We start from the raw sequence: 24,910 nt of genomic DNA, 5'->3' as shown, positions 1-24,910 counted from the left end.
GTAATTCTAGTGTTAAGGGGGTGGTTCGGGGGGGCATGGTGAGGAGAAGATGAAAATATACTGTACTAAACAGTTCTACTTACAGCTATATAAACTGTTGTTTGTCTACTGTAACACATTTCAGACTATCAATGTACCATGCCACAGTTTCTCCCCTCTTTTCTCATAATCAAAAGCTGTCAAATATTTATTTACTGTATATATCTCTTTCTGTAATTATCTGACTTTCCATCCTAGTATTCAGCCTGGTTCATTGACTGTGTAGGGTTTGTACATTTTTTTAATTTGTTTTGCTCAGTTTTGCTTCCACTGCCCAAGGACATGTATGTTGAGTTAATTGGTGAATTAGATTTGGCCCTATATGTGTGAGTGAAGATGCCATCCAGGGTTTATTTTGCTTTTTTCCCCTTTTTCCCCTAAGATAGTGTTCTGTTGCCATAATGAAAAGCATTTTCAGAAAATTGATTCTAGGATAGATTATGGATGCATTCTTAGTTAGATCGCATATTTAAAAAATTTCTGTTCTAAAGTAGCCAGTGTTCAATTGCAGTATCCTCAGTTCAATTTATTTGGAAGTCATCCAAAGTAGAATTTTTGTAATAATTGATTAGTAAGAATAATGTAGTATTTAAACATTGTAGACTGTGTGTAGTTACTTACAGATGTCCTATGTGTAACTCCGCAAATAAAAATATACGTTTAGTTTACTGGTTGCATGACAGAGCTGACGTGTGTACTTTTTCAGATTTTTACTTTTCATTTCTGAGTATTTGCTTATGTGTCGTTCATTACTTAATTGCAAGGGAGCAGTTTACATAAAATGTTATACTTTCTATTAAGTCATCACTGGTTTCTGTGTTTATGTTTGAGTTATTTAGAATTGTTTTTGATGCTATCTTGGTTAAGAACCTTAGTAAATGTAGGTTGGCAGTTTGCCTTCAAATGCATATGTCTTTTAAATCATTGTTTAGAAATCTCATCATTTTTTATGTGTTCCTTTACTTTAAATACATTTTTTTCATTTGATAGGATAAATGTTTCTGTGTTATATGCAACTTAGCTTGCACAAGTTTTAGTGTAATGTATTGACAAATAAGGAAATAAGAGAATAATATTTGCAAGAGCGGGATTTATCTGCAGTGTTATGGTGACGAATATGAAGTTTCACTTGTACTGGTGCTCTGTTTTGTTAAATGAAGAGGAAGAAAAAAAAATCAAAACGGCTCTTAATACACATGCTGTGAAATTGTATAAAATGCAACAAAGTAAAGGTCAGACAGAGCATTTGTTAGCTTTTATAGTAATAAATGTTAGAGATGTATGCCGTTTTGTGACATTACATGATAGTTAATTTCCTTTTGGATTGTATCAATGTTGATTTTTGCCTTTATTAAGAAATTAGGGTTTCAGGCTTTCCTTTGAAAATAAATTTAAAATTTTACAACCCGCATGTTTGGCAAACAAAATTTAATTTTAGCTAAAGGAAGACTAAGCTTGTGGTGTTTGTATGGAACTTTTTTCTTGGTCAAGGAGCTCATGAGAAATTACATTAACAAAGGCAAGAAAGTTCCTTTATAGCCAATAAAATTAAAGAAACCCTCTAAGCATCAAGTGTTTTAAAATGTAGTATTCTATCCTGACATGTATTTGGATTTTTTTGTTATGCCACTAACGTTCTTGAGAAAAAGATGTCTCCGCAAATTAGTTAACGAAACATTTATCTTAATTTCTAGTGAATATAAGATAATTACAAAATGTAAATGATTTCTTTTTGATTGCAATGTGCTTTTTTTGAAAGCGAAAAAGAGCACATAAATGGGAGAGAGACCGCCATATTTAGTGTTATACGTAATCACCACTGTAGGTAGCCATCCCCTGCCGATCAATAAGTGCTATATATCTGCTGTCCACTACACTAGTAATAATTGTTTTACCATTTTGCCAACTCCATGTTTGCAAGTTTTTGAGTGGCTAAATCAGTTTCTGTTGTTTATTTATTTATTTATTTTTTTAAATTGAGAATTATTTTTGTGAACTAAAGGGCTCTACTTCATATATCTGCTTCATATGTTTGGAATTACACATTGCTAATGAAAGTCATGTAGTTTACTAATTGATCTGCTGAATTCATGTTACTGGCTGTATCATCCTTATTTAAATATTGGAAGGATATTTAGTGGCATTCTTGTACATTCCAGTTGGTGCATATTTGCTTGGATTTAGAAAGTATTTTTAATTACGTAATGGAAAAATCTCAATTAGTAATTTGTAATGAATCTTGAGTAACTACCCCAACTCTGGTTACTTCATATTTTTATATGATACATTGTAATCAAATTTGTGTTATTAGTACGCTTTGTATGTCATACAAATATGTAAAATACAGTGGTTTTCCTTCTGTATCTCAAAAAGGTTAGTTTGATGACTCTAAGTTTGCATGTCAGACTAGAATTTCTCAAATTGTGATGTGTAAGGGGAGACTGAAGCTGCGTTGCAACTACTTTTTCAAAGGTAATTAGAGAGAAGGGGTAAACTGGAAGTGGATCAATAATTAATAAGTTTGTGTTGGTTTAGCTCTGGTTTTAGTAATGGTCTGATAACTGACACTTTGTGATCATCAGTAACTGCACCATTCAGCAATGAGCTATTGGTAATGCTAAGAATGATTATCAGTTGAGATGTTTACTAGTTTAATTGGTACTCTGTATAAGAAACAAGTAGTAGGTTTCAGTTTAGATATTATACTTATGACTTCATGTTCTGTTACCAAATTAAAATTACCAAAGTGATGTACGCAAGGTGAGACAGGATTTGCTAATCTAGTATTTGAAAGGTCATGCTGAAATCTGGGATCTGCTAGGTGGTCTGCTAAACCTAGCATTTAATACTAAATGGTATTACTGGATATACTGTATATACTGTTACAGTAATAAAGTGTATCCAAACAAGGATGATCTGAAAGCTTCAGAGGCCTTTAAGATTAATGTTTAAGCAGCAGTAATGACTTATTTTCCAAGAACTAAAACTAAATTGTGTTGAATAAGAAATAGAAAAGTAACATAAGTAAATTGCAGTCCTCCTTTTTCTTGTTAAGATGGAATAAATGTGCTAGGAATTTCTCGATTGACAGCAGGAACCACAGCTTCATTCAGCTGCATAGCAGGCTGGTAAGATTCTACATTATATACAGTAACAGGTTTAGCCCTCTTAACTTCAACACAAAAAGTTACGAGGGCTATGCGTGGGGGCACAGCTAGCCAACAGCTGTTATACAGTGTTTCCCAGAAAATAAGACCTACTCCGAAAATAAGCCCTAGCATGATTTTCAAGGTGCTCTGTAATATAAGTCCTACCCCAAAAATAAGCTGTAGTCAAGATCGTCAGCTGAAAACTAAGGTGCTACAATATCTCTGAAAAGGATGTTTAATGATTACATCCATCAATTGAGGGATGCACCCATTCCAGCAGCATCGGTGCAAGACGGAAACAAAATCCGTGGATAGGGCATCGGCTTATCGCAAGGTGAACACAAGCACACGCATACACTGGCATCATTGTAGCTTCACCAAATCCCTAAACCTTCATGTCTTTGGATGGAAAACTGAGCACACTGTGGAAACCCACCAGGAAAACATGCAAACTCCAAGCAGGGATCACAAGGGACGCGACTCCCTGCAAGACAGCAGCGCTATTGCTCTGCCACTGTGCCACCCCATATGTGTAACTATTAGCAGTATTCATTATTTAATCAGTTAACGATTTATCTGTAAAATGTAGCATACATGTTTTAATGGATTTTTTTCATGAAAGTGATATCAAGTATAAATCTAAGAATTCTAAATGTGCAGAGAGCTGGAATATTTTAAATTTAATGTGTTCTGTGTGGCGATGCTGCTTCCCTCTGCTGTCAGGTCAGGAGGAAGCCCCAGAAGCGCGTAGCGATTTAACTGGGTTGGTTTTAAGATGACGTTTACAACGGTCTACTTTAATGATAAAGTAAACTACGGAATTAAAGGGGACATTTGGAGTTTAAAGCTGAAATTTCCACTTTAATCACAAAATAAACATTGTCATTATGTCCTTATTTTCTTTTTCTCTGTGTCTCAAATACACAGGCGTACATTCTGATGGTATTATAAAGGTGCAGGAAAAAAAAAAAAGACGGCACAGAATATGGTATGCGCGACTTTTAAAATATATTGCGTCATTACTTTGGGGAATATGGGATGCTTGAATATCAAAGCAATTACGAATACTTTTGTATGTCTGCATTTTGCTTCACCACATTGAACCATTCATCAAACATCGAAGCGCGCACCTCAATCCTGGAGGATCCTAAAAGCGTAGCAAGAAATTCAGGGTTTGAATGTGGAGAGTTATGACGATATTCCAGAAGAAGATGACATGACTGTATTTGGATACATGTATATTGCTGTACATGAATAAATATAAGACATCCCCTGAAAATAAGCTGTAGTGCATATTTTGGAGCAAAAATTAATATAAGACCCTGCCATATTTTCGGGGAAACACGGTAAGTGACAAAACTTTTCAAAAAGCATTCATTTTCTCGGGATTAACGGCACTATGCAGAATAGTAAATTACCCAACAGACTAAGTACAATTTTAAACATATAACTTTTTAAAACTATAATGTGATCTTTAATGTGCTTACCTTCGCTCTCAGAAGAATGCACCCAATCATGGAGATTAAGCTCGAATGAAAACAACATCCATATGTCCCAGGTACTTGATTGTTTCCTCAGTTGTTGTCCGGCACAGGTGTGGTTAATCCTGTGTTGCAATCAGTTGAGAATTACTTACTATATAATGAGGAAATTTACTTTTAGTTCAACTTATGGTTGTATGGCACCTCTCAGGGAATCGCCATCTTATCCTAGTTGAGAGGTTTGTCAGTCCCTGTGGCTAGGTACTATGTTGTCCAGAGCAGAAGCTCCTGGTACAACCACCCAAGGCAAATTTGTCTCAGGTGAGGTGTCAAAGGAAAAGCGATTCAAGTGCTCCTAATAATGCAGACACACAAATTTAAAAAGAGTACCCTGCCTGGCATATATTGTTACCGTGGCCGCCACCTAGAGCCTAGGGAGAGTGCCTGGCAGCTAGGTCTGCCACTGGGCCTGGTTGGGCACAGCCCAAAATTGCTATGTGGGAATGCCCTCCTGTGGGCCAAACTCCTGCAGTAGGAATAGGGGCTGGATGCAGTGTCACAAGGGTAGTGGTTGAAGGCAGAGGCTTTAGTGGACTGGAACCCAGACACAAACCAACACTTAGGACGTGGAATGTTGCCTCTTATTTTTTTTTCATACAACCATAAAAAAAAGCTAAAAACAAATAAAAGGAAATATTTTTAGTACAGCGAATATAACATCTTGTAATTTTATAATTTTGTACTTTAACTGGTATTATACTTTCATAACTTATTTTAATGTTTCTGCCACACCACTTTACACCTCTTAATTTTATCAATGGCCAATTCATTGGTTCCTGGTATCTGATAAAGAACTCCATGCTGTCAATTGTTTTGCAAATGATGCCACTCACTTATCATGATATGTCCTAAGGCTGTGCCTACTGCATTTCACTTTATCTGTGAAACTTTGCTACAATGTGATCGCTTATGAAAGTTAGTTAAACGTACTTCCAAACTTCTGTAGTTGTTTTGCTCCGATTTTTCTCTGTTATGACTGTGTGTGTGTAAGGCAGTACTTTTACCCCCTTCCATGAGTACTCCAGACACCCACAGGGCTGATCCCACACCTGTGCAAAACTCTGTTTTAATCCAATTTTGGTACTAAAGTGGACTAAGTGTTTTAAAATAGGTGGGGGTACATAATGCATTTTCAATATGATAAATTGCAGCATTTTTATGAAACCATGCATTTGTTAGGTGCAAAATTGAAATCTAGTGGGTAATTTTATTCAGTTCTGTAACTAAGTACTTTGCCATGTCAGCCTTTGTCACAATGTTGAATTCAGCCTTGCACAACAGAGGACATCAACTTTTGTGCTTATTCTGTTCTTTGATTTGTATCCTAAGGTTCGTGGAGAAAACTTCACATGTTAAAGTGCAACTTAGAGAAGTGCTACTAAGCTTCTGAAATAGGAAGATTCATACTTAATTTTTTCTTTTAATTTGGTAAATATTTGGTCTCATTCTTGCAGAACTGTATGTTCTGCCATTTTTATCAATAACCAGCTATGTGCCATAATGATGTTGGCACCTTCACCTCTATTAGGGAAAAAAAATGTTCACTTGATGACAATGTGATACGCCAGAAATCATAAGTCTGTTGTAAATACAAAGTGATACCCAATTATTTTATTATATATAAAAAGTATTGTTCACATTTACTTGCAAGCAGTACATAAGCATTGTTTGAGATGGCAAGGTTTACTTGTTGTTTATTTTACTAATCAGTGAAAAGTATATTTCATTCTTACATGAGTTACTTCTTCTTCTTTTGGCTGCTCAAGTTGGGGGGTTGCCACAGTGGATCATCATCTTCCATATCTTTCTGTCCTCTGCATCTTGTTCTGTTACACCCATCACCTGCATGTCCTCTCTCACCACATCCATAAACCTTTGCTTTAGGCCTTCCTCTTTTCCTCTTCCCTGGCAGCTTTATCCTTAGCATCCTTCTCCCAATATACCCAGCATCTCTCCTCTGCACATGTCCAAACCAACGCAATTTCGCCTCTCTGACTTTGTCTCCCAACTGTCCAACTTGATCTGACCCTCTAATGTAGTCATTTCTAATCCTATCCATCCTCGTCACACCCAGTGCAAATCTTAGCATCTTTAACTCTTCTACCTCCAGCTCCGTCTCCTGCTTTCTGGTCAGTGCCACAGTCTCCAACCCGTATAACATAGCTGGTCTCGCTACCGTCCTGTAGACCTTCCCTTTCACTCTTGCTGATACCAGTCTGTCACAAATCACTCCTGACTCTCTTCTCCACCCATTCTACCCTGCCTGCACTTTCTTTTTCACCTCTCTTCCACAATCCTCATTACTCTGTACTGTTGATCCCAAGTATTTAAACTCCTCCACCTTCGCCAACTCTACTCCCTGCATCCTTACCATTCCACTGACCTCCCTCTCATTTACACACATGTATTCTGTTTTGTTCCTACTGACCTTCATTCCTCTCCTCTCTAGAGCATATCTCCACCTCTCCAGGGTCTCCTCAACCTGCTCCCTACTATCGCTACAGATCACAATGTCATCAGCAAACATCATAGTCCACGGGGACTCCTGTCTGATCTCATCTGTCAACCTGTCCATCACCATTGCAAATAAGAAAGGGCTCAGAGCCGATCCCTGATGTTTTCCCACCTCCAACTTGAATGCATCCGTCACTCCTACCGCAGACCTCACCACTGTCACACTTCCCTCGTACATATCCTGTACAACTGTTACGTACTTCTCTGCCACTCCCGACTTCCTCATACAATACCACAGCTCCTCTCGAGGCAGCCTTTTCTTTAGCCTTCGCCACCTCTCTCTTCACCTTGCGCCTTATCTCCTTGTACTCTTGTCTACTTTCTGCATCTCTCTGACTATCCCACTTATTCTTTGCCATCCTCTTCCTCTGTATACTCTCCTGTATTTCCTCATTCCACCACCAGGTTTCCTTTTCCTCCTTCCTCTGTCCAGATGTCACGCCAAGCACCCTTCTTGCTGTCACCCTTACTACATCTGCTGTAGTTTCTCAGCTGTCTGGTAACTCTTCACTGCCATCCAGTGCTTGTCTCACCTCCTCCCTAAACTCAACCTTGCAGTCTTCCTTTTTCAACTTCCACCATTTGATCCTTGGCTCTGCCCTCACTCTCCTCCTCTTCTTGATCTGTCATCCTACAGACCGCCATCCTATGCTGCTTAACTATACTTCCCCTGCCACCACTTTGCAGTCTTCAATCTCCTTCAGATTGACTCTTCTGCATAGGATGTAATCTACCTGTGTGCATCTTCCTCCACTCTTGTATGTAACCCTATGTTACTCCCACTTCTTAAAATACATATTCACCACAGCCATGACCATCCTTTTGGCAAAATCCACTATCCTCTGACCTTCTTCATTCCTCTCCTTGACACCATACCTACCCATCACCTCCTCATCTCCACTGTTCCCTTCACCAACATGCCCATTGAAATCTGCTCCAATCACCACTTTCTGTCCCTTGCATACACTGTTCATCACTTTATCCAACTCACTCCAAAAATCTTCTTTCTCACCCATTGCACGCCCAACTTGCGGTGCATATGCACTAACATTCATCATCACACCTCCAATTTCCAACTTCATATCATTACTCTGCCTGACACTCTTTTCACCTCCAAAACACTCTTGACATACTGTCCCTTCAGAATAACTCCTACCCCATTTCTCCTCCCATCCACACCATGATAGAACAATTTGAATCCACCTCTGATCCACATGGCCTTACTCCCCTTCCATTTAGTCTCTTGCATGCACAATATATCAACCTTCCTTCTCTCCATCATATCTGCTAACTCTTTCCCCTTACCAGTCATACTGCCAACATTCAAAGTTCCTACCCTCAGTTCCACTCTTTACTTTCCTCCTCTCCTCCTGCCTCCGGACATGTCTCTGTCCTCTTCTTCTCCTTCTCCTTCTTCTTCGGCCAACAGTAGCCCAATATCTACCAGCACCCTGTTGGCTAACAGTACTGGTGGTGGTCGTTGTTAATCTGGGGCTCGACCGATCTGGTATGGAAATTTGTATTGTTGTCCGCATATTGATTTGGCAAAATTTTACACCGGATGCCCTTCCTGAAATTACCCTCCCCATTTATCCAGGCTTGGAACCGGCACAAAGAAACACAATGGTTTGTGCATCCCCTGTGGCTGGGTTACTTATTACTGGTTTTAAATTACCTGTGTACATGTATATGTTAACATTACAATTGGGATTATGAGTTTTCACCTAAGAATGTAAAAGTTCATTTAAAACTTCCGTCAGTTTGTCCATTATGATTGTGTAGTTTATTTTACACTGTACTATAGTCATGTGCGGACAAAATTTAAGGAATAAGATGGGTATACTTGCACATCATTTTGAGTGTTTGGCTATCTCAACACATTTACATATGGAATATGGTAGTACAAGGGGGCTCCGCCCCCTGCTCACTTCGCTCGCCAACCCCCGGCGTTGGGTATCCTGAAATAAATTAGTTGACCCAAGCAGCACATTATTCCTAACTTCACTCCGCAGTAGTGCCACTCACAATATGGCGGTGATGCCTGTGCCTTCATTCCGCAGTAGTGCCACTCACAATATGGCGCTGATGCCTGTGCCTTCCGTACTTTATTGACCCGTGGGGCCTCCGTAGCCTCTTCCGTTTGAATTTGGGCTGCAGTGCAGAGTCCTCTTTTTTGTGTGGCTGTCGGTAGTCGTTAGCCTTGGGCACGTTGTTGCTTCATTTCTCATTCACATCAGTTGAGCTCTTTCGTTTTTGGGCCATGACTCCTTCATGCGCGGTGGATACAACTTCGCGTGCAGTTTATGAGATGCACGCTGTACGCGCCTGTGCAGTACGTCTCGTGGTCCCATCGGCCGTGTACCTGCGTCTATGCCATCCGGTTTACCATTCTCGGTTAGTAATATGGATACTGGGCTACTTGAATTACATAAATTTTGGTAGAGCAAAATCTTCAGCCTTGGCTGTTATGATAATCTAGGCATCCTCGTTTGATTTTTTCAGTGCCACATTTAAATAAATTTTTTAATCAAGAAAATTTAGTTTAAAAAAAAAAAAAAAAAATGTTCCCTATATTAATTATATATCTTAATGTTCTTTCTCTCAGTTGTTTGATGAGTAATAAGGTAGAAGAAGAGATTTGCTACATCAAAGTCAGAGTGTTTTGTCTTTTTCGACAGCTTTTTCTTTTGTAGGAGTCTCAAGATGGATATAAACCTTTAACAAAGTGTTTGTGTGTGTGTGTGTGTGTGTGTGTTTAATATTTCACTCAAAAAATTTATATTTTTTATAAAATAAAAAGTATGTTTCCCATTATTGTTGAACTGTAGTATAAATGTGACATTATTTTCATAGACTGATAAAGAACAAATAGTATCGAAGTACTGAAAACAATCTTTTTAAACAAAACACAAAACTAGGTTATTGAATACTAATTACAATGTTGGTAATAAGTGCCTTCTGTAATAAAAAAAAAAAAAGTTACAAACACATGCTATACTGTTTAGAGTTTAACTGTGCAATCAGTATGATCTAATTTTTTCACCTTGTAAAAAGACTACAGTTCAAGGATTTCTTTATTCTCAGTACACACAGTCTAGTGTTCTTCAAACTCAGTCATACCATTTCTTAAGCCTATAATGAAATGGACATGCCTTAACCTCATTCAGCTGTCATAATCTTCATTTCCTAATCATTTCTTTTGGGTTTTTGGCTTCTCTAGGGGATGGTCCTCAGTGTAGAGACTATGTTATCTCACTGGGAGTCGTCAAACCTCTTCTGTTGTTCATCAGCCCTTCCATTCCCATCACTTTTCTCCGGAACGTCACATGGGTTATTGTCAACCTCTGCAGGAATAAGGATCCCCCCCCCACCTATGGAGACAGTGCAGGAGGTAAAATACTCAAATAGCTATCGTTAAATAGTGGTTGCAACCTGTCATTTGCTCATCATGTATAGCAACTTGTGTATTGTCAAAGCAGACTTTAAGTTAATTAGCCAAAAATCCTTATGGGACTAAACATGTTTTATACTAAAGAAATGTGTGCCTGACATATCAATATAATTTAGGTGCGTTTTGTCCCCAGCTATAGTTTCAAATCTTAAAATAAATAAAGGACAACTTTCTTACATTAATAGCTTGATAGCACACTAGTTAATGCTGATTTCACTTTGCTCTAGAGTCCTGGATCACCATGTCCGCTTGGGCAATGTCTATGTGGACATATGCATGTTTTTGGGGTCTCTGTAGTTTTTCAAACCATAATCCCAAGTCATGTATGTTAGGTTAATTTGTGGGTGATATTGGGTATCTACATGAATGTGCTCTGCAATAGATTGATCTTGCATCCACTATTTGCTTCCATATATGATAATACTAAAATATGTTTAAACCCAGAAGAGTCTACATAAGTAAAGATAAACTGGGATTTGCCGATTTAAAATGTGTATTTTATATTGTTAGTTTGATTTACACTTTGGTTTCCTTTATAAAACAACTTATGATGATCTGCCATGAGAAGAACTATCTATAAAATTAAATTCCAGTTTCTAGTTTTTATTTTTGGTTCAGCTAAGGGACAAAAAAAAGTAGAGTAGATAGATGAAAATGGTCATTTTCCACCAAGAACTGGGCTTGTTCTCTGCTGCAAGTTTTAAACATTAGAGGGAAAATCTTAAGGTTACTTAGTTTTTAATTTTAGTCACTATGTGCAAAGGATTAATTTCCTTATTCTACATTAGTTTTGCCTACATGAGCTGATAGACTGATCATTGTTGACTGCTTTGCTTGTGCTTATCCCAATTCAGGTTTAAAAGCTCAGTGTTTTTCTTTTCCATTTATTTCACTGAAGGTGAAAATGCAGAATTGGATTTATGCATATAAGTGATCACTGCACTGTAGTAATGTTTTAAATCGTACACTGTCTGACTTCAAGATCAGATAATCTCTTCATCTGTGGCTGGTTTTAAGGAATGCCATTTTCACGCACTTCTGGCATTTCCATATGCTAGAATTTTATTAATCACTGTAAGGTGTAACATGATTTTAGTAAGTCAAAAGATGGCAGTTTGTTTAATTGACTATTAGGATTTATGGCAGTTTTATAAGCATAAGCAGAGTAAAAGGGAATTTTGCAATATTTGTCATGTGAAACACTATTTACACATCTGTGTGATACAAATGTTATTGGTTTATTTGGTTTATGAAGCCAAATATTCATTATACTTTGTTGTTTTTTTCCAGGAGAAGGATTTCCATGAACTGGTTTAGTTAGTACAGTGCCATACATATGTTTCAGCACCCATGCTTAAAATGTCTGTTACAGTGAATAGTTAAGTGAGCAGAAGATGATGTGATAATCAAAAGGCATAAAGTTAAAGATCTCAAATTTCTCTATTTTAAGCAAGATTACATTTTTATTTCCATCATTCACTGGTACAAAATACCTAAAAAATGAAAAGGGCCTGAAGCAAAAGTTTGGGCACCTGATATAGTTAGTGCTTAGTAAGACTCCCTTTGGCAAGTACCACATCTTGTAAATGCTTTTTGTAGCCAGCTGAGAGTCATTTTTTACTTGGGGCTTGCAAAAGCCTTCTAATTCTGCAAAATTCTTGGGCTGTCTTGCATGCACTGTTCTTTTGTAATCTACCAAGAGATTTGAAGTGATGTTTAGGTCAGGGGACTGTCAGAACCATGGCAAAGCCATCAGCTTCCACCTTTTCAGGTATTCCATTCTAAATTTGAGGTGTGTTTTGGATCATTGTCTTGTTGTAGGACCCATCCTGTTTTTAACTTCAACTAGTTTCTATCTGGAATACCAGCATTCCTCTACCTTGCTCCAGGTTCACCTCGCTGGAGGAAGCGTCACAAACTCCGAGGTAAACGCAGCGAGAGGTTGGTGAAGTTAAAGGCCTGTTTGGCTCGATCTCCCAAAGTTTTTCTAGCACAACATAGATCGGCTTCTCACCTTTTTGCGTCATGGCGCTCCCGGGACCCTGTGGACTCCTGGCTTGTACCTGTTTTTTGGTTCGGATCAGGTGATGCCACCCCCGCACCCCTGTCCACTTCACCTGCGCTGGCGAGGAGTGAATCTCCAGAATTTGTGGCCTCTGGTGCGCGCTCCGCTCGCCATTGCGGCTTCGGACCCGCCTCCCATCAGGATGGGTCTAGTGAATGCTAGATCTGTAACGAACAAAACTTATATCTTAAAGGATTTCTTCGTATCTCATGGATTGGATTTCCTCTGTATAACAAACCTGGTTGTCTCCCGGTGAGTCCAGTGCCCTCTCTGAATTGTTGCCGTGTGGCTGCTCGTATTTTAATTCCCCGCGGTCCTCAGGTTGTGGTGGAAGTTTAGCGACTGTCTTCAAACCCAATTTTGATTGTAAACAGCGGTTTCTAGCTGTTTCTTTCTCCAGCTTTGAACGGAGTCTTTTTGAGTTAGGTCGTTCTCCTGTGCTGCTTTGCGCGGTGGTTTATCGTCCACCAAAGTATAATAAGGATTTCATAAGTGACTTTTCTGACTTCTTGGCAGAGTTTATGCCAAAATATGACCAAGTTTTAATTGTTGGGGATTTTAATATTCATGTCTGTTGTACTAAGAAACCTTTGGTGAAGGACTTTTTAGATGTAATGGATTCTTTTAGTCTAATTCAGTCTGTAATTGGTCCCACTCAGGAATGTGAGCATACGCTGGATCTTGTCTTTTCTCGCAGTGTATCTGTTCTTAATCTGGAAAGTGGTGATGCAGTATTTTCAGACCATATGCCCATTTTGATTTTGTTCCTCTCTGTCAATTTACTAAACCGTATGCACGTGTTCGGTGCTGCCGTGCTCTTAAATCTTCCACTACTGCTCAGTTTTCTGCTCTTTTTAATTATGAAGTGACCTCACAGCCCTCGGTGTCTTCCAATACTGAGGAGCTAACACTTCAATTTAATTCTGCTTGCGAAACTGCTTTGGACTTTGTGGTACCATTAAAAAACGGGAAACTAAAGCCCTGCTCTGAGCCGTGGTTAAATGCTAATACCCGTGCATATAGATGAGAGTGCAGGAGAGCTGAGCGGAGGTGGAAAAAGGACAGGTTGCAGGTTTCTTTTGATATATTGAGAGAAAGTTGGTTGTGTTATCAGAAAATTTTGAAAGCTGCAAGATCAATTTTTTTTTCTGAAGTTATTGGGTTTAACTCTCACAACCCCCGTGTACTTTTTAACACATTGAGTTCTGTACTTAATGTTCATGAACCTGCCTTTCTGAAAGCCTCTAGGGAAACTTGCGATAAATTTCTTTGCTTACAACCTTCTTCAAGAAAAAGTACTAGGGCCCTCATTTCACCACCTTCTCATGATCCATCCATTTTAATACCCTGTTTGGCTGTGTTTGACCACTTCGAGCCCATCACTTTGTCCTTTTTAAAGCAGCTGGCTTTCAGTATGAAGCCATCTGGCTCCCCCCTTGATATTGTTCCTCCTCGACTTCTTAAGGAGGTCTTTTCTACCTTGGGTCCTTCTATTCTTACTATTATTAATAGTAGTTTAACCTCTAGTGTGGTGCCTAAAAATTTTAAACATGCTGTCGTGCAACCACTGCTGAAAAAAATGGGTCTGGACCACTCTGTTATGTCTAACTTTAGGCCTGTTTCCAAGCTACCTTTTTTTGTCCAAACTCTTGAAAAAAGTCATCTATACCCAACTGAAGTCCTTTCTGGACGAACATGGAATTCTGGAAGTGTTCCAGTCTGGGTTTAAAACCACAGCACTGAGTCCTCTCTGTTAAGGGTTTTTAATGATATTCTTCTGATAGTGGACTCTGTTGACTGTGTACTACTTATGCTTTTGGATTTAACCGCTCTGCAATGGTTTAGGTCCTATCTTTCAGATAGAAGTTTTTGTGTCAGTATTGATGATTTTACTTCCACCTCTGTTGCCCTCCCCTGGAGGGGTACCACAGGGCTCCATCCTGGGACCTCTTCTGTTCTCCTTGTACCTGCTGCCACTTGGCGCTATTTTTCGGAAACACGGTATTTCCTTTCATCTTTATTCAGATGACTGTCAGGTGTATTTCCCTCTGAAGCGCCAAGGTCCATGTTCTGTCCAGCCCCTGCTTGATTGCCTTATTGACATAAGGAGTTGGATGGCATTAAATTTTCTAAATTTTAATGAGAGCAAAACAGAAGTCATGCTATTTAGGCCCAATAGCACCAGCGGGATCCCCTGCATCGACCTTTCCACTGTGGCTCAATTTGAGAAATCCATGATCACAAATTTAGGTGTAAAAATGGATTCCACTTTAAAACTTGATAGCTATGTGAACGCAGTGGTAAAATCTTGCTTTTTCCAGTTCAGGCGGCTGTCAAAAATCAAGCCTGTGTTGTCTAAGCGCAACCTTGAAACAGTGATACATGCTTTTATAACATCTCTTGTAGATTACTGCAATGCGCTTCTTTTTGGAATTAGCCAGGCCTCCATGGCTCGCCTACTGCTGGTGCAAAACGCTGCTGCTCGATTTTTAAGTGGCACAAGAAAGCATGAGCATGTTACCCCGATTTTGGCTTCCCTCCACTGGCTTCCAGTTCGTTTTCGAATCCATTTTAAGATCCTTGTATTTGTTTTTTAAATCTTTTAATGGGTGTGCCCCTCTTTATTTGTCGGAACTGCTGCACCCTGATGTACCGTCTCGCTCTCTCAGGTCAGCAGACCAGATGCTTTTACACGTTCCCAAGGCACGATGCAAACTCCGAGGTGATCAAGCTTTTTCAGTTGCAGCCCCAAAACTTTGAAACGATTTGCCATTGCACGTTAGGCAGGCTCCTTCGCTAGCTGCCTTTAAATCCTATTTAAAAACACATTTTTACTCGCTAGCTTTTAACCCTGTATAATATGTTGGCTATTTGTATACTTTCTATTAAGAATCTCTTCAGTTCTTATGTGTTTATGTATTGTTTTTCTTTGTACAGCACTTTGGTCAGCCTTGAGGTTGTTTTTAAAGTGCTTTATAAATAAATCTATACATATTAATAAAAGGCAAAGCCCTCACTGACTGACTGACTGACTGACTCACTCATCACTAATTCTCGAACGTCCCGTGTAGGTGGAAGGCTGAAATTTGGCAGGCTCATTCCTTACAGCTTACTTACAAAAGTTAGGCAGGTTTCATTTCAAAATTCTACGCGTAATGGTCATAACTGGAACCTGTTTTTTGTCCATATACTATAATGGAGGAGGCGGAGTCACGTATTGCGTCATCACGCCTCCTACGTAATCACGTGAACTAAAAACGAGGAAGAGATTTACAGCACGAGTCAAATGCGGGAACGAAGGTAAATGACGTTAATTTTTGAGTGCCTTTTAATACTGAGTAAGCATACATATTAACACGTGCAATTAAACGTGTGCATTTACGGGGTGATTTCTCAGGCTTAAAAGCTCGCCTTTTATTAAATAGGTAAATGCAAACTGTTTTCATTCTGAAGGGCACAAACCACGTTAGATTTCAGACGTTAAACGCGCAAAAATGTCGGTACACCAGATAAATAAGCGCAACATATTATCAGTTGTATTGTATGCTTACAATACATATAGAAATGTGTTAATCGTTAACTAATATTATGGGATGGTGTTTTTTGACTCGCGCCTTGATTTAAACGATTGCATTTCTTGGTGGGTTTGCGTAGTTTATTGTCAATATCTTTACACCTCTTTTTAAGACTTAATTTAAAAAGGTTTTCTTTTCTTCTTAATTAAAATTTAAAAGCAGTACTTCACCGCTGCGAAGCCCCTCTAGCGCTGACGTCCGAGGTTCGATTACCGTAAGCGAGTGCAGTGAGTGTGTACGCCTGATGAGCCAAGAATAAGGGGGAAAGACGTGTCACGTACTCTTTGCATTATTTGACAGTAAACTATTTTCAATCATTCTATGATCTGCTTCTCACAACTGAAGGCACCGTGGCTGATGTTACCTCACTTGCTGGCCAACCATAAGCGTTACCTGGTAGGTAACCAGCCACTCACTTCACTCCCTTACGGGAATCGAACCTCGGACATCAGTGCTACAGGCGAAGCCCCTAAAATTGCACCACGGCGTGTGGTTCATTTATTTCACAACATGTAGATCGGGGTAATTACATTCACGGCATTCGTAGTCTGATTCACAATCTGATTGTATGGGTGGTTACCTACCAGGTAACGCTTATAGTTGGCCAGCAAGTCAGCTCGAAGTGATCACTTGAAAAAAACAGATCCTTAACAAACTGTTATTAGTATACTTTCCCTCAATTTAAAAAGGTTTTCTTTTCTTCTTAATAAAAATTTAAAAGCGGTACTTCGCCGGTGCGAAGCGCGTGGATTTGACCGACTGACACATACAGACATATTCATGAGTGCAGGTACTTCGGAAAGAAAGCACCGTGTAAACCTAAAGTTTAAATTAACTTCATAGACCTACAAAAGGTTGCCATTCATTTGAGGCAAGATTGCTTTTCTTCTGTACAACTATACGTTGCATTCTCAAGAGTGTGCTTGCACGGCTTCGGCTATAGATATATATATATATATATATATATATATATATATATATATATATATATATATATATGTATGTATGTCTATATATAAATATGTAAGCTTGTAAGTACTGCCTTACTTCTCTTTAAGAAAGGAAGATGTAATGATACTTGATTTAAACGATTCCATGTCTTCCTGGGTTTGCTTAGCTTATTGTCAATATCTTTACACCTTTTTTTAAGACTTATTGACTGAAACGGGCTTTCACGAAAAAAGTTAGGGCTTTGCTACAGGATACACCCTCCACAAGTTAAGCAAGTAAAAATAAAATATATATTTCTCTTTTATTTAAACCTTTTAAATTCGTATGCATAGCCCCATTTGGCTGTTTTTTTTTTTTTTTTTTTTTCTTTCTTCAGTAATATTTAATCTCCTTAAAGAAAAAGAACATATCCATTTTACTTTTTTTGTATCTCTTTAGTAATATTTTAGTGTAAAAGGATAACCAGTATTTAAACCTTTTATGTTACTTTATAAATTTATTTTACACAATGTTGAAAAATTAATAAGAAAGCTACATATTTTGGCAGCTGCTGCTTTAATTTTCAATGAAATGAAAAAACCTCTCCAAGAGAAAACGTCAATGAAGAAGAAACAGTTTGCACTATCTAAAAAGGAGAAACCCTCATTTATAAAAGTTTGCTGCAGGTGACTTAACTGAAAATAAATGAATAGTTCCTATGTGTATAATACATATTTATCTATTTGACTTATGCCTTTATTCCACCAACTTACAACATCTGAGGTACAATTTGTTGCATTACTTTTGTTTTTTGCAGCACAGGCAGGTGAAGTGACTTCCTCAGGGTCACACAGTGGTGTCAGTACCAGGATTTGAACTGACAAGCTCCGGGTTTGCTGAAATATTACTGAAGAAAGGAAAAAAACGAAAACGGGCAAATAGGGCTATGCATACAAATGTCCATCCATCCATTATCCAACCCGCTATATCCTAAATACAGGAGCCAATCCCTGCCAACACAGGGCACAAGGCAGGAAACAAACTCCGGGCAAGGTGCCAGCCCACCGCAGGGCGCACACACCCACACACCAGGGACAATTTAGAATCGCCAATGCACCTAACCTGCATGTCTTTGGACTGTGGGAGGAAACCGGAGTACCCGGAGGAAACCCAGACAGACACGGGGAGAACATTCAAACTCCACGCAGGGAAGCGAACCCAGGTCTCCTAACTGGCACCTTTCACTGCGCCACCATGCCACCCGCATACAAACTTAAAAGGTTTAAATAAAACAAATATATACCTTTATTTTTACTTCCTTAACTTGTGGAGGGTGTATCCTGTAGCAAAGCCCTAAGTTTTTTCATGAAAGCCCCTTTCAGTCAATAAGCCTTAAAAACAGGTGTAAAGCTAAACTTGCAGCACCGCTATTCAATTACACTTGCCTAACGCCTCTCCTAAGGGGAGATACTGTGGGATCTAGGCATCAGTCAAAGCACCAATCACAGGCCCGATTAGAAAGCGGGAAGCTGTGATTTGTCGTCTCCCTCCCATGTAACAACGCACTGTGTATGTATGTATATATGAAGAGGATGGATGGATGGATGGATGGATATGTGTGTGTTTATGTATATGTGTATATGTATGTGTATATATATGTATATATATGTTGATATATGTATATATATATATATATATATATATATGTATATATATGTATATGTAGATATGTGTATATATGTATATATGTATATGTATATATATGTTTACATAACCTCTTTAACACACTACTTCTCCACTGCGAAGCGCGGGTATTTTGCTATATATATATATATATATATATATAATATATATATGTGTGAATGTATGTATATATATGTGTGAATGTATGTATATATATGTGTGAATGTATGTATATATATGTGTGAATGTATGTATATATATATGTGAATGTATGTATATATGTATGTGTATATTTATATATATATATATATATATATATATATATATATATATATATGTGCATATGTATATATATATATATGTACATATGTATATATATATATGTAGATGTGTAAATTTGTATATGTGTATATATATGTATATGTGGATGTGTATATGTATGTATATATATGTATATGTATATATATGTTTACATAACCTCTTTAACACACTACTTCTCCGCTGCGAAGCGTGGGTATTTTGCTAGTTAAATAAATAAAATTAAATAAACTATTTTCCAGAATTTGCTGGTATTTACTTGAATCCATTCTTCCCTCTACCAGTGACATGTTCCCTGAGCCACTGGGTGCAACACAAGCCCAAAGCATGATTGATCCACACTCATGCTTAACTCTTTTAGGGCTAATTTTTTTTTTTTTCTTTTCTCCCAGGGCTGAATATTTTTCCAGAAAATAACTTTTTTAAAAAAAGAACACAAAACAATTGTTTAACAAATCAAATCAACAAAAAATATTTATTTTTGACAAATATAACTGTTTTGCATTTTGTATGAGCCTGCATACTATATAATTTAACATATTATTATTGCACATACTGTACATGCTACAAGGCAAAGTCCTGCAAAGTATGATATCGCTCAAAGCAGCCAATTGCATGCATTGCCACGTTGCACTGCTTACAATATGTGTTGCACTGGTGCCTCTTTTTGAGTAGTCTATTGCTGCACACAACACAGTCAGGCTTATACTTTTTATCCTCATATGTGGCAGGAAAGTGGCGCTCAGTCAGCCTGTCTGGCACTGCTCTTTGTGCTGGCCTTCCTCGCTTTGCAAAAGGCACTCCGACATATTCTTCCAGCAAGCTGTCAACCACCTTCTTGCGGAAATCTGCCGCAGTCATAGTGCTGTCACTGTTTGCCTGCTTGAATAATAGAAATCCGTTTGTGTACCATCGCCTGCGTGAGATTGCACTCACAGTGTGGTACCACTTGGTGGACTTATGGCCGTAAGCTTATGTCCCCAGCATCTGATCCAGTCGATCTACTCCAGCCATTTTACAATTATACTCTTCAAGCGCAACAGGCTTGTCCAGCTTCCTACCTGCTGGGTTTCCCTTTGAACGAATTGTTTTTTCACATAAATTGTTAGTGTGAACTGTACTAAGGCAAGTGACCCGTTTGACATCATGCCATGCCAATGCCACCAAGTTATCCGCCCGCATGAAAACAGGATTGTCCCCTCTTTTCAACTTCAGCCTGTCTGGCTTCAGCTGCAAAGGCATGTGTCTCCTATTCACCCTGACTGTGCCACAAGCTCCTATTCCCCTGCTCTGTAGCTCCATGAACAACTCTGGAGATGTATAGAAATTGTCCATGTAAACAACATGTCCCAAATGTTCATACCCCTGAAGCAGCTCCAGCACAACCTGAGTTGTCAAAGGACAGTTCTCTCTCTGAAAAGAATGCTTTCCTGTGTAAGTAATTACTTTCAGGCAGAAGCCAGTGTTTGCTTCTGCCAGTACAAAGTCCTTTAGATAGATAGATAGATAGATAGATAGATAGATAGATAGATAGATAGATAGATAGATAGATACTTTATTAATCCCAATGGGAAATTCACATTCTTCAGCAGCAGCATACTGATACAATAAATAATATTAAATTAAAGAATGATAATAATACAGGTGAAAAAAAAAAACAGACAATAACTTTGTATAATGTTAAATGTTAACGTTTACCCCCCCTGGTGGAATTAAAGAGTCGCATAGTTTGGGGGAGGAACGATCTCCTCAGTCTGTCAGTGGAGCAGGACAGTGACAGCAGTCTGTCGCTGAAGCTGCTCTTCTGTCTGGAGATGACATTATTTAGTGGATGCAGTGGATTCTCCATAATTGATAGGAGCCTGCTGAGCGCCCTTCGCTCTGCCACAGATGTTAAACTGTCCAGCTCCATGCCAACAATAGAGCCTGCCTTCCTCACCAGTTTGTCCAGGCGTGAGGCGTCTTTCCTCTTAATGCTGCCTCCCCAGCACACCACTGCGTAGAAGAGGGCGCTCGCCACAACTGTTTGATAGAACATCTGCAGCATCTTATTGCAGATGTTGAAGGAAGCCAGCCTTCTAAGGAAGTATAACCGGCTTTGTGCTTTCTTGCACAGCGCATCAGTATTGGCAGTCCAGTCTAATTTATCATCCAGCTGCACTCCCAGATATTTATAGGTCTGCACCATCTGCACACAGTCACCTTTGATGATCACTGGGTCTATGAGGGGTCTGGGCCTCCTAAAATCCACCACCAGCTCCTTGGTTTTGCTGGTGTTCAGGTGTAGGTGGTTTGAGTCGGACCATTTAACAAAGTCATTGATTAGGTCCCTATACTCCTCCTCCAGCCCATTCCTGATACAGCCCACGATAGCAGTGTCATCAGCGAACTTTTGCACATGGCAGGACTCCGAGTTGTATTGGAAGTCCGATGTATATAGGCTGAACAGGACCGGAGAAAGTACAGTCCCTTGTGGCGCTCCTGTGTTGCTGACCACAATGTCAGACGTGCAGTTCCCAAGACGCACATACTGAGGTCTGTCTTTAAGATAGTCCACGATCCATGCCACTAGGTATGAATCTAATCCCATCTCTGTCAGCTTGTCCCTAAGGAGCAGAGGTTGGATTGTGTTGAAGGCGCTAGAGAAGTCTAGAAACATAATTCTTACAGCACCACTGCCTCTGTCCAAATGGGAGAGGGATCGGTGTAGCATATAGATGATGGCATCTTCCGCTCCCACCTTCTCCTGATATGCAAACTGCAGAGGGTCAAGGGCGTGTTGAACCTGTGGCCTCAGGTGGTGAAGCAGCAGCCTCTCCATGGTCTTCATCACATGTGATGTCAGAGCAACAGGCCGAAAGTCATTCAGCTCACTAGGACGTGATACCTTTGGGACTGGGGTGATACAAGATGTTTTCCAAAGCCTCGGGACTCTCCCCTGTTCCAGGCTCAGGTTGAAGATGCGCTGTAGAGGACCCCCCAGCTCCGATGCACAGACCTTCAGCAGTCGTGGCGATACTCCATCTGGACCCGCTGCTTTGCTGGCACGAAGTCTCCTCAGCTCTCTGCTCACTTGCGCTGTTGTTATTATGGGTGGGGATGTTTTTCCTATGCTGGTATCAGCAGAAGGATGTGTGGAGGGTGCAGTACTCCGAGGTGAGAGTGAGAGTGGGTTAGGGTGGTCAAACCTGTTAAAAAAGTTGTTCATTTGGTTTGCTCTCTTCACGTCTCTCTCAATGGTGGTACCCCGCTTCGAGCTGCAGCCAGTGATGATCTTCATCCCATCCCACACTTCCTTCATGCTGTTATTCTGCAACTTCTGCTCCAGCTTTCTCCTGTACTGCTCCTTCGCCGCCCTGAGTTGGACTCGGAGTTCCTTCTGCACGCGCTTGAGCTCATGCTGATCACCGTCTTTAAAAGCCCTTTTCTTCTGATTCAAAAGGCCCTTGATGTCACTTGTAATCCATGGCTTGTTGTTAGCATAGCAGCGTACTGTTCTTACTGGAACTACAATGTCCATACAGAAGTTGATGTAGTCAGTAGTGCAGTCAACAACTTCCTCAATGTTCTCATTATGAGATCCCTGCAGGATATCCCAGTCTGTAGTTCCAAAAAGTTCTCTCTTTATGCCATACTTGGTGGGCTTGTCTGGCATATATTGTCTGAAAAAAAGCCGTCCCTTATATTTTACCATGGATTCATCCACAGACAAATCACGGCCAGGCTGATAAAATTGTTTATATGTAGGCTCCACAATGTCAAGCAGGGGCTGAACTTTGTACATCGGATTATAGCCTGGCTCACCCCTTGGAATTTGCTCCTTGTTATCACAAAAGTGAATGAAGCTTTGCAGCAGCACGTACCAATCACACGGCATAACCTGTCCAAAGCCACCCGGTGACAAAGCACGTTTGGACCAATGCTCCCTGAAATTATATCGCCAGTCCAGTCCCATCTCAATCTGCAATGCCACAAAGCCCTTCACCTCATCTTTTGTTGTGGGTTTCCACTTTGAAAAACGAGATCGCGGAGCGAGCGCATCCCGTGATTCAAAAAATTGTTCAGCATACCTGTTTGTCTCTTCAGATATCAGCTGAAAAACTGCCTCAGGAAAAAACAGTTTGAAATAGTCCAGCGGCTTGTAATCCGTTGTGTCCAGCAGCAAGCCGTGCCTTCTTGTAAAGTCAGTTAGCCAAATCGGCTCCCATGGATCAATTTCTGGGTATTCCTCCCATGCGAACCTTGCCGTAGGTGTACTGGCAGCGCGAATGCGCTCAGCTGCCAGCTGAGCAGCTGGGGCGGCATCGGCTGGTCTCCGATCGGCTGATGCCGGCTCCTCAATCTCTTCCTCAATCTCTTGATCGCTGTCTATGAAATCCGACTCTGAGAAATCAGAGTCGGGCTCCGCGATTATGCGCAAAATGTCTTCTGCCGAGTATTTTCTTTTCTCGACTCGCTTTGCTCCCTCGTGAGATGTTGATGCCATCTTGTCTTTGTTAGTGTTTGTTTACATTTCGCAACTCACGCACACTTAAGGATCATTTGCTGAGTCAACAAGTCTAGCATTCCTCCAAGCACAGAGGGAATGCCTGTGACGCGACAGTGTGTTTTGTCGCCATTAACAGCTGATTGTCGCCCTCTATCCCTGGATGTCGACTTTTGTCGACATGCGCCCTCAACCCCTCCTGTCGACAAAAGTCGACATCCGCCCTAAAAGAGTTAATAGTTGGAGAGGTGTTCTTTTCCTGGAATTGGGCACATTTTTTTTCTGCAGGCATACCTTTGCACATTGTGGACAAAAAGCTCTATTTTGGTTTAATGAGTCCATTAGACTTGTTTCCCAAGTGCATTAGTCTTATTTAGATGTTCATTTGTAAACTTCAGGCTCTGAATTTTGTGGCAAAAACGCAGGAAACGTTTTCTTATGCTGACTCTACCATGAAGGTCATATTTGTTCAGGTGTCACTGCACAGTAAAACAGCGCACCACCACTCCAGACTCTAAATCTTCCCAAAGGGCTTTTGCAATCAAATGGGTTTTTTATTTGCCTTTCTAATAATCTAACAAGCAGACCTTTCAGAAAGTTTTCTTGGTTTTCCAGACCTCAACTTGACTTCCATCTTTCCTGTTAACTGCTCGCTCTTAACACTAGAATCCCTGAAGCCAACGAAAAAAACTCTTAATCCCAGACCACCTTAAATTCCCTCGCACCTCCTCATCAGCGTCTTTTGTTTTGCAAATGTGTCGATCAGCACTGGCAGCAGGCAGCCTGCTATCCAATCCCCCACTGACGCAGCCTTAGTTCTCCCATCTCAAGTCTGTTTATCTGGGTGTGAAGTGCCTGGAGTTGTATAGGGCAAATAATATATCGTTATTTGGAACACATGTATTTCTTGTGTGTTTCGTGTCTACAACGATCAGTGTAAATGTGGGATGATTGGAAATGCGAGGCAAGAAATGTTGAACACATAGCTAAAACAGAATCTTTTTTCATGTTATAGTACTAGAGACAACATTTTGATATGGAAGTGTGTAATGTGTGAAGAGTGAAGTCCAAATATCAAGTAAACACTTCCACAAAAGACAGATATAACCAAATAAGTGTGCATTTTTTCAAGAATTTAACCAAAGAAATTGGGATAAGG

General features: G+C 39.8%; 1 protein-coding gene across 1 annotated transcript in view; it reads left to right on the top strand.

The window, feature by feature from the left end:
* Positions 1-24,910, top strand: part of kpna3 (karyopherin alpha 3 (importin alpha 4)) — a 287,088-nt gene that overhangs the window by 169,833 nt on the left and 92,345 nt on the right. The window contains 2 exon segments of the mRNA XM_028790479.2: positions 10,464-10,603; positions 10,605-10,634. Coding sequence (XP_028646312.1) covers positions 10,464-10,603; positions 10,605-10,634 — 170 coding nt within the window.

Source organism: Erpetoichthys calabaricus, chromosome 4 (genome assembly GCF_900747795.2).
Source record: "Erpetoichthys calabaricus chromosome 4, fErpCal1.3, whole genome shotgun sequence".
NCBI classification, from domain to species: domain Eukaryota; kingdom Metazoa; phylum Chordata; class Cladistia; order Polypteriformes; family Polypteridae; genus Erpetoichthys; species Erpetoichthys calabaricus.
The sequence above is the reverse complement of the archived record's forward strand: the minus strand, read 5'-3'. Positions and strand labels throughout refer to the sequence as shown.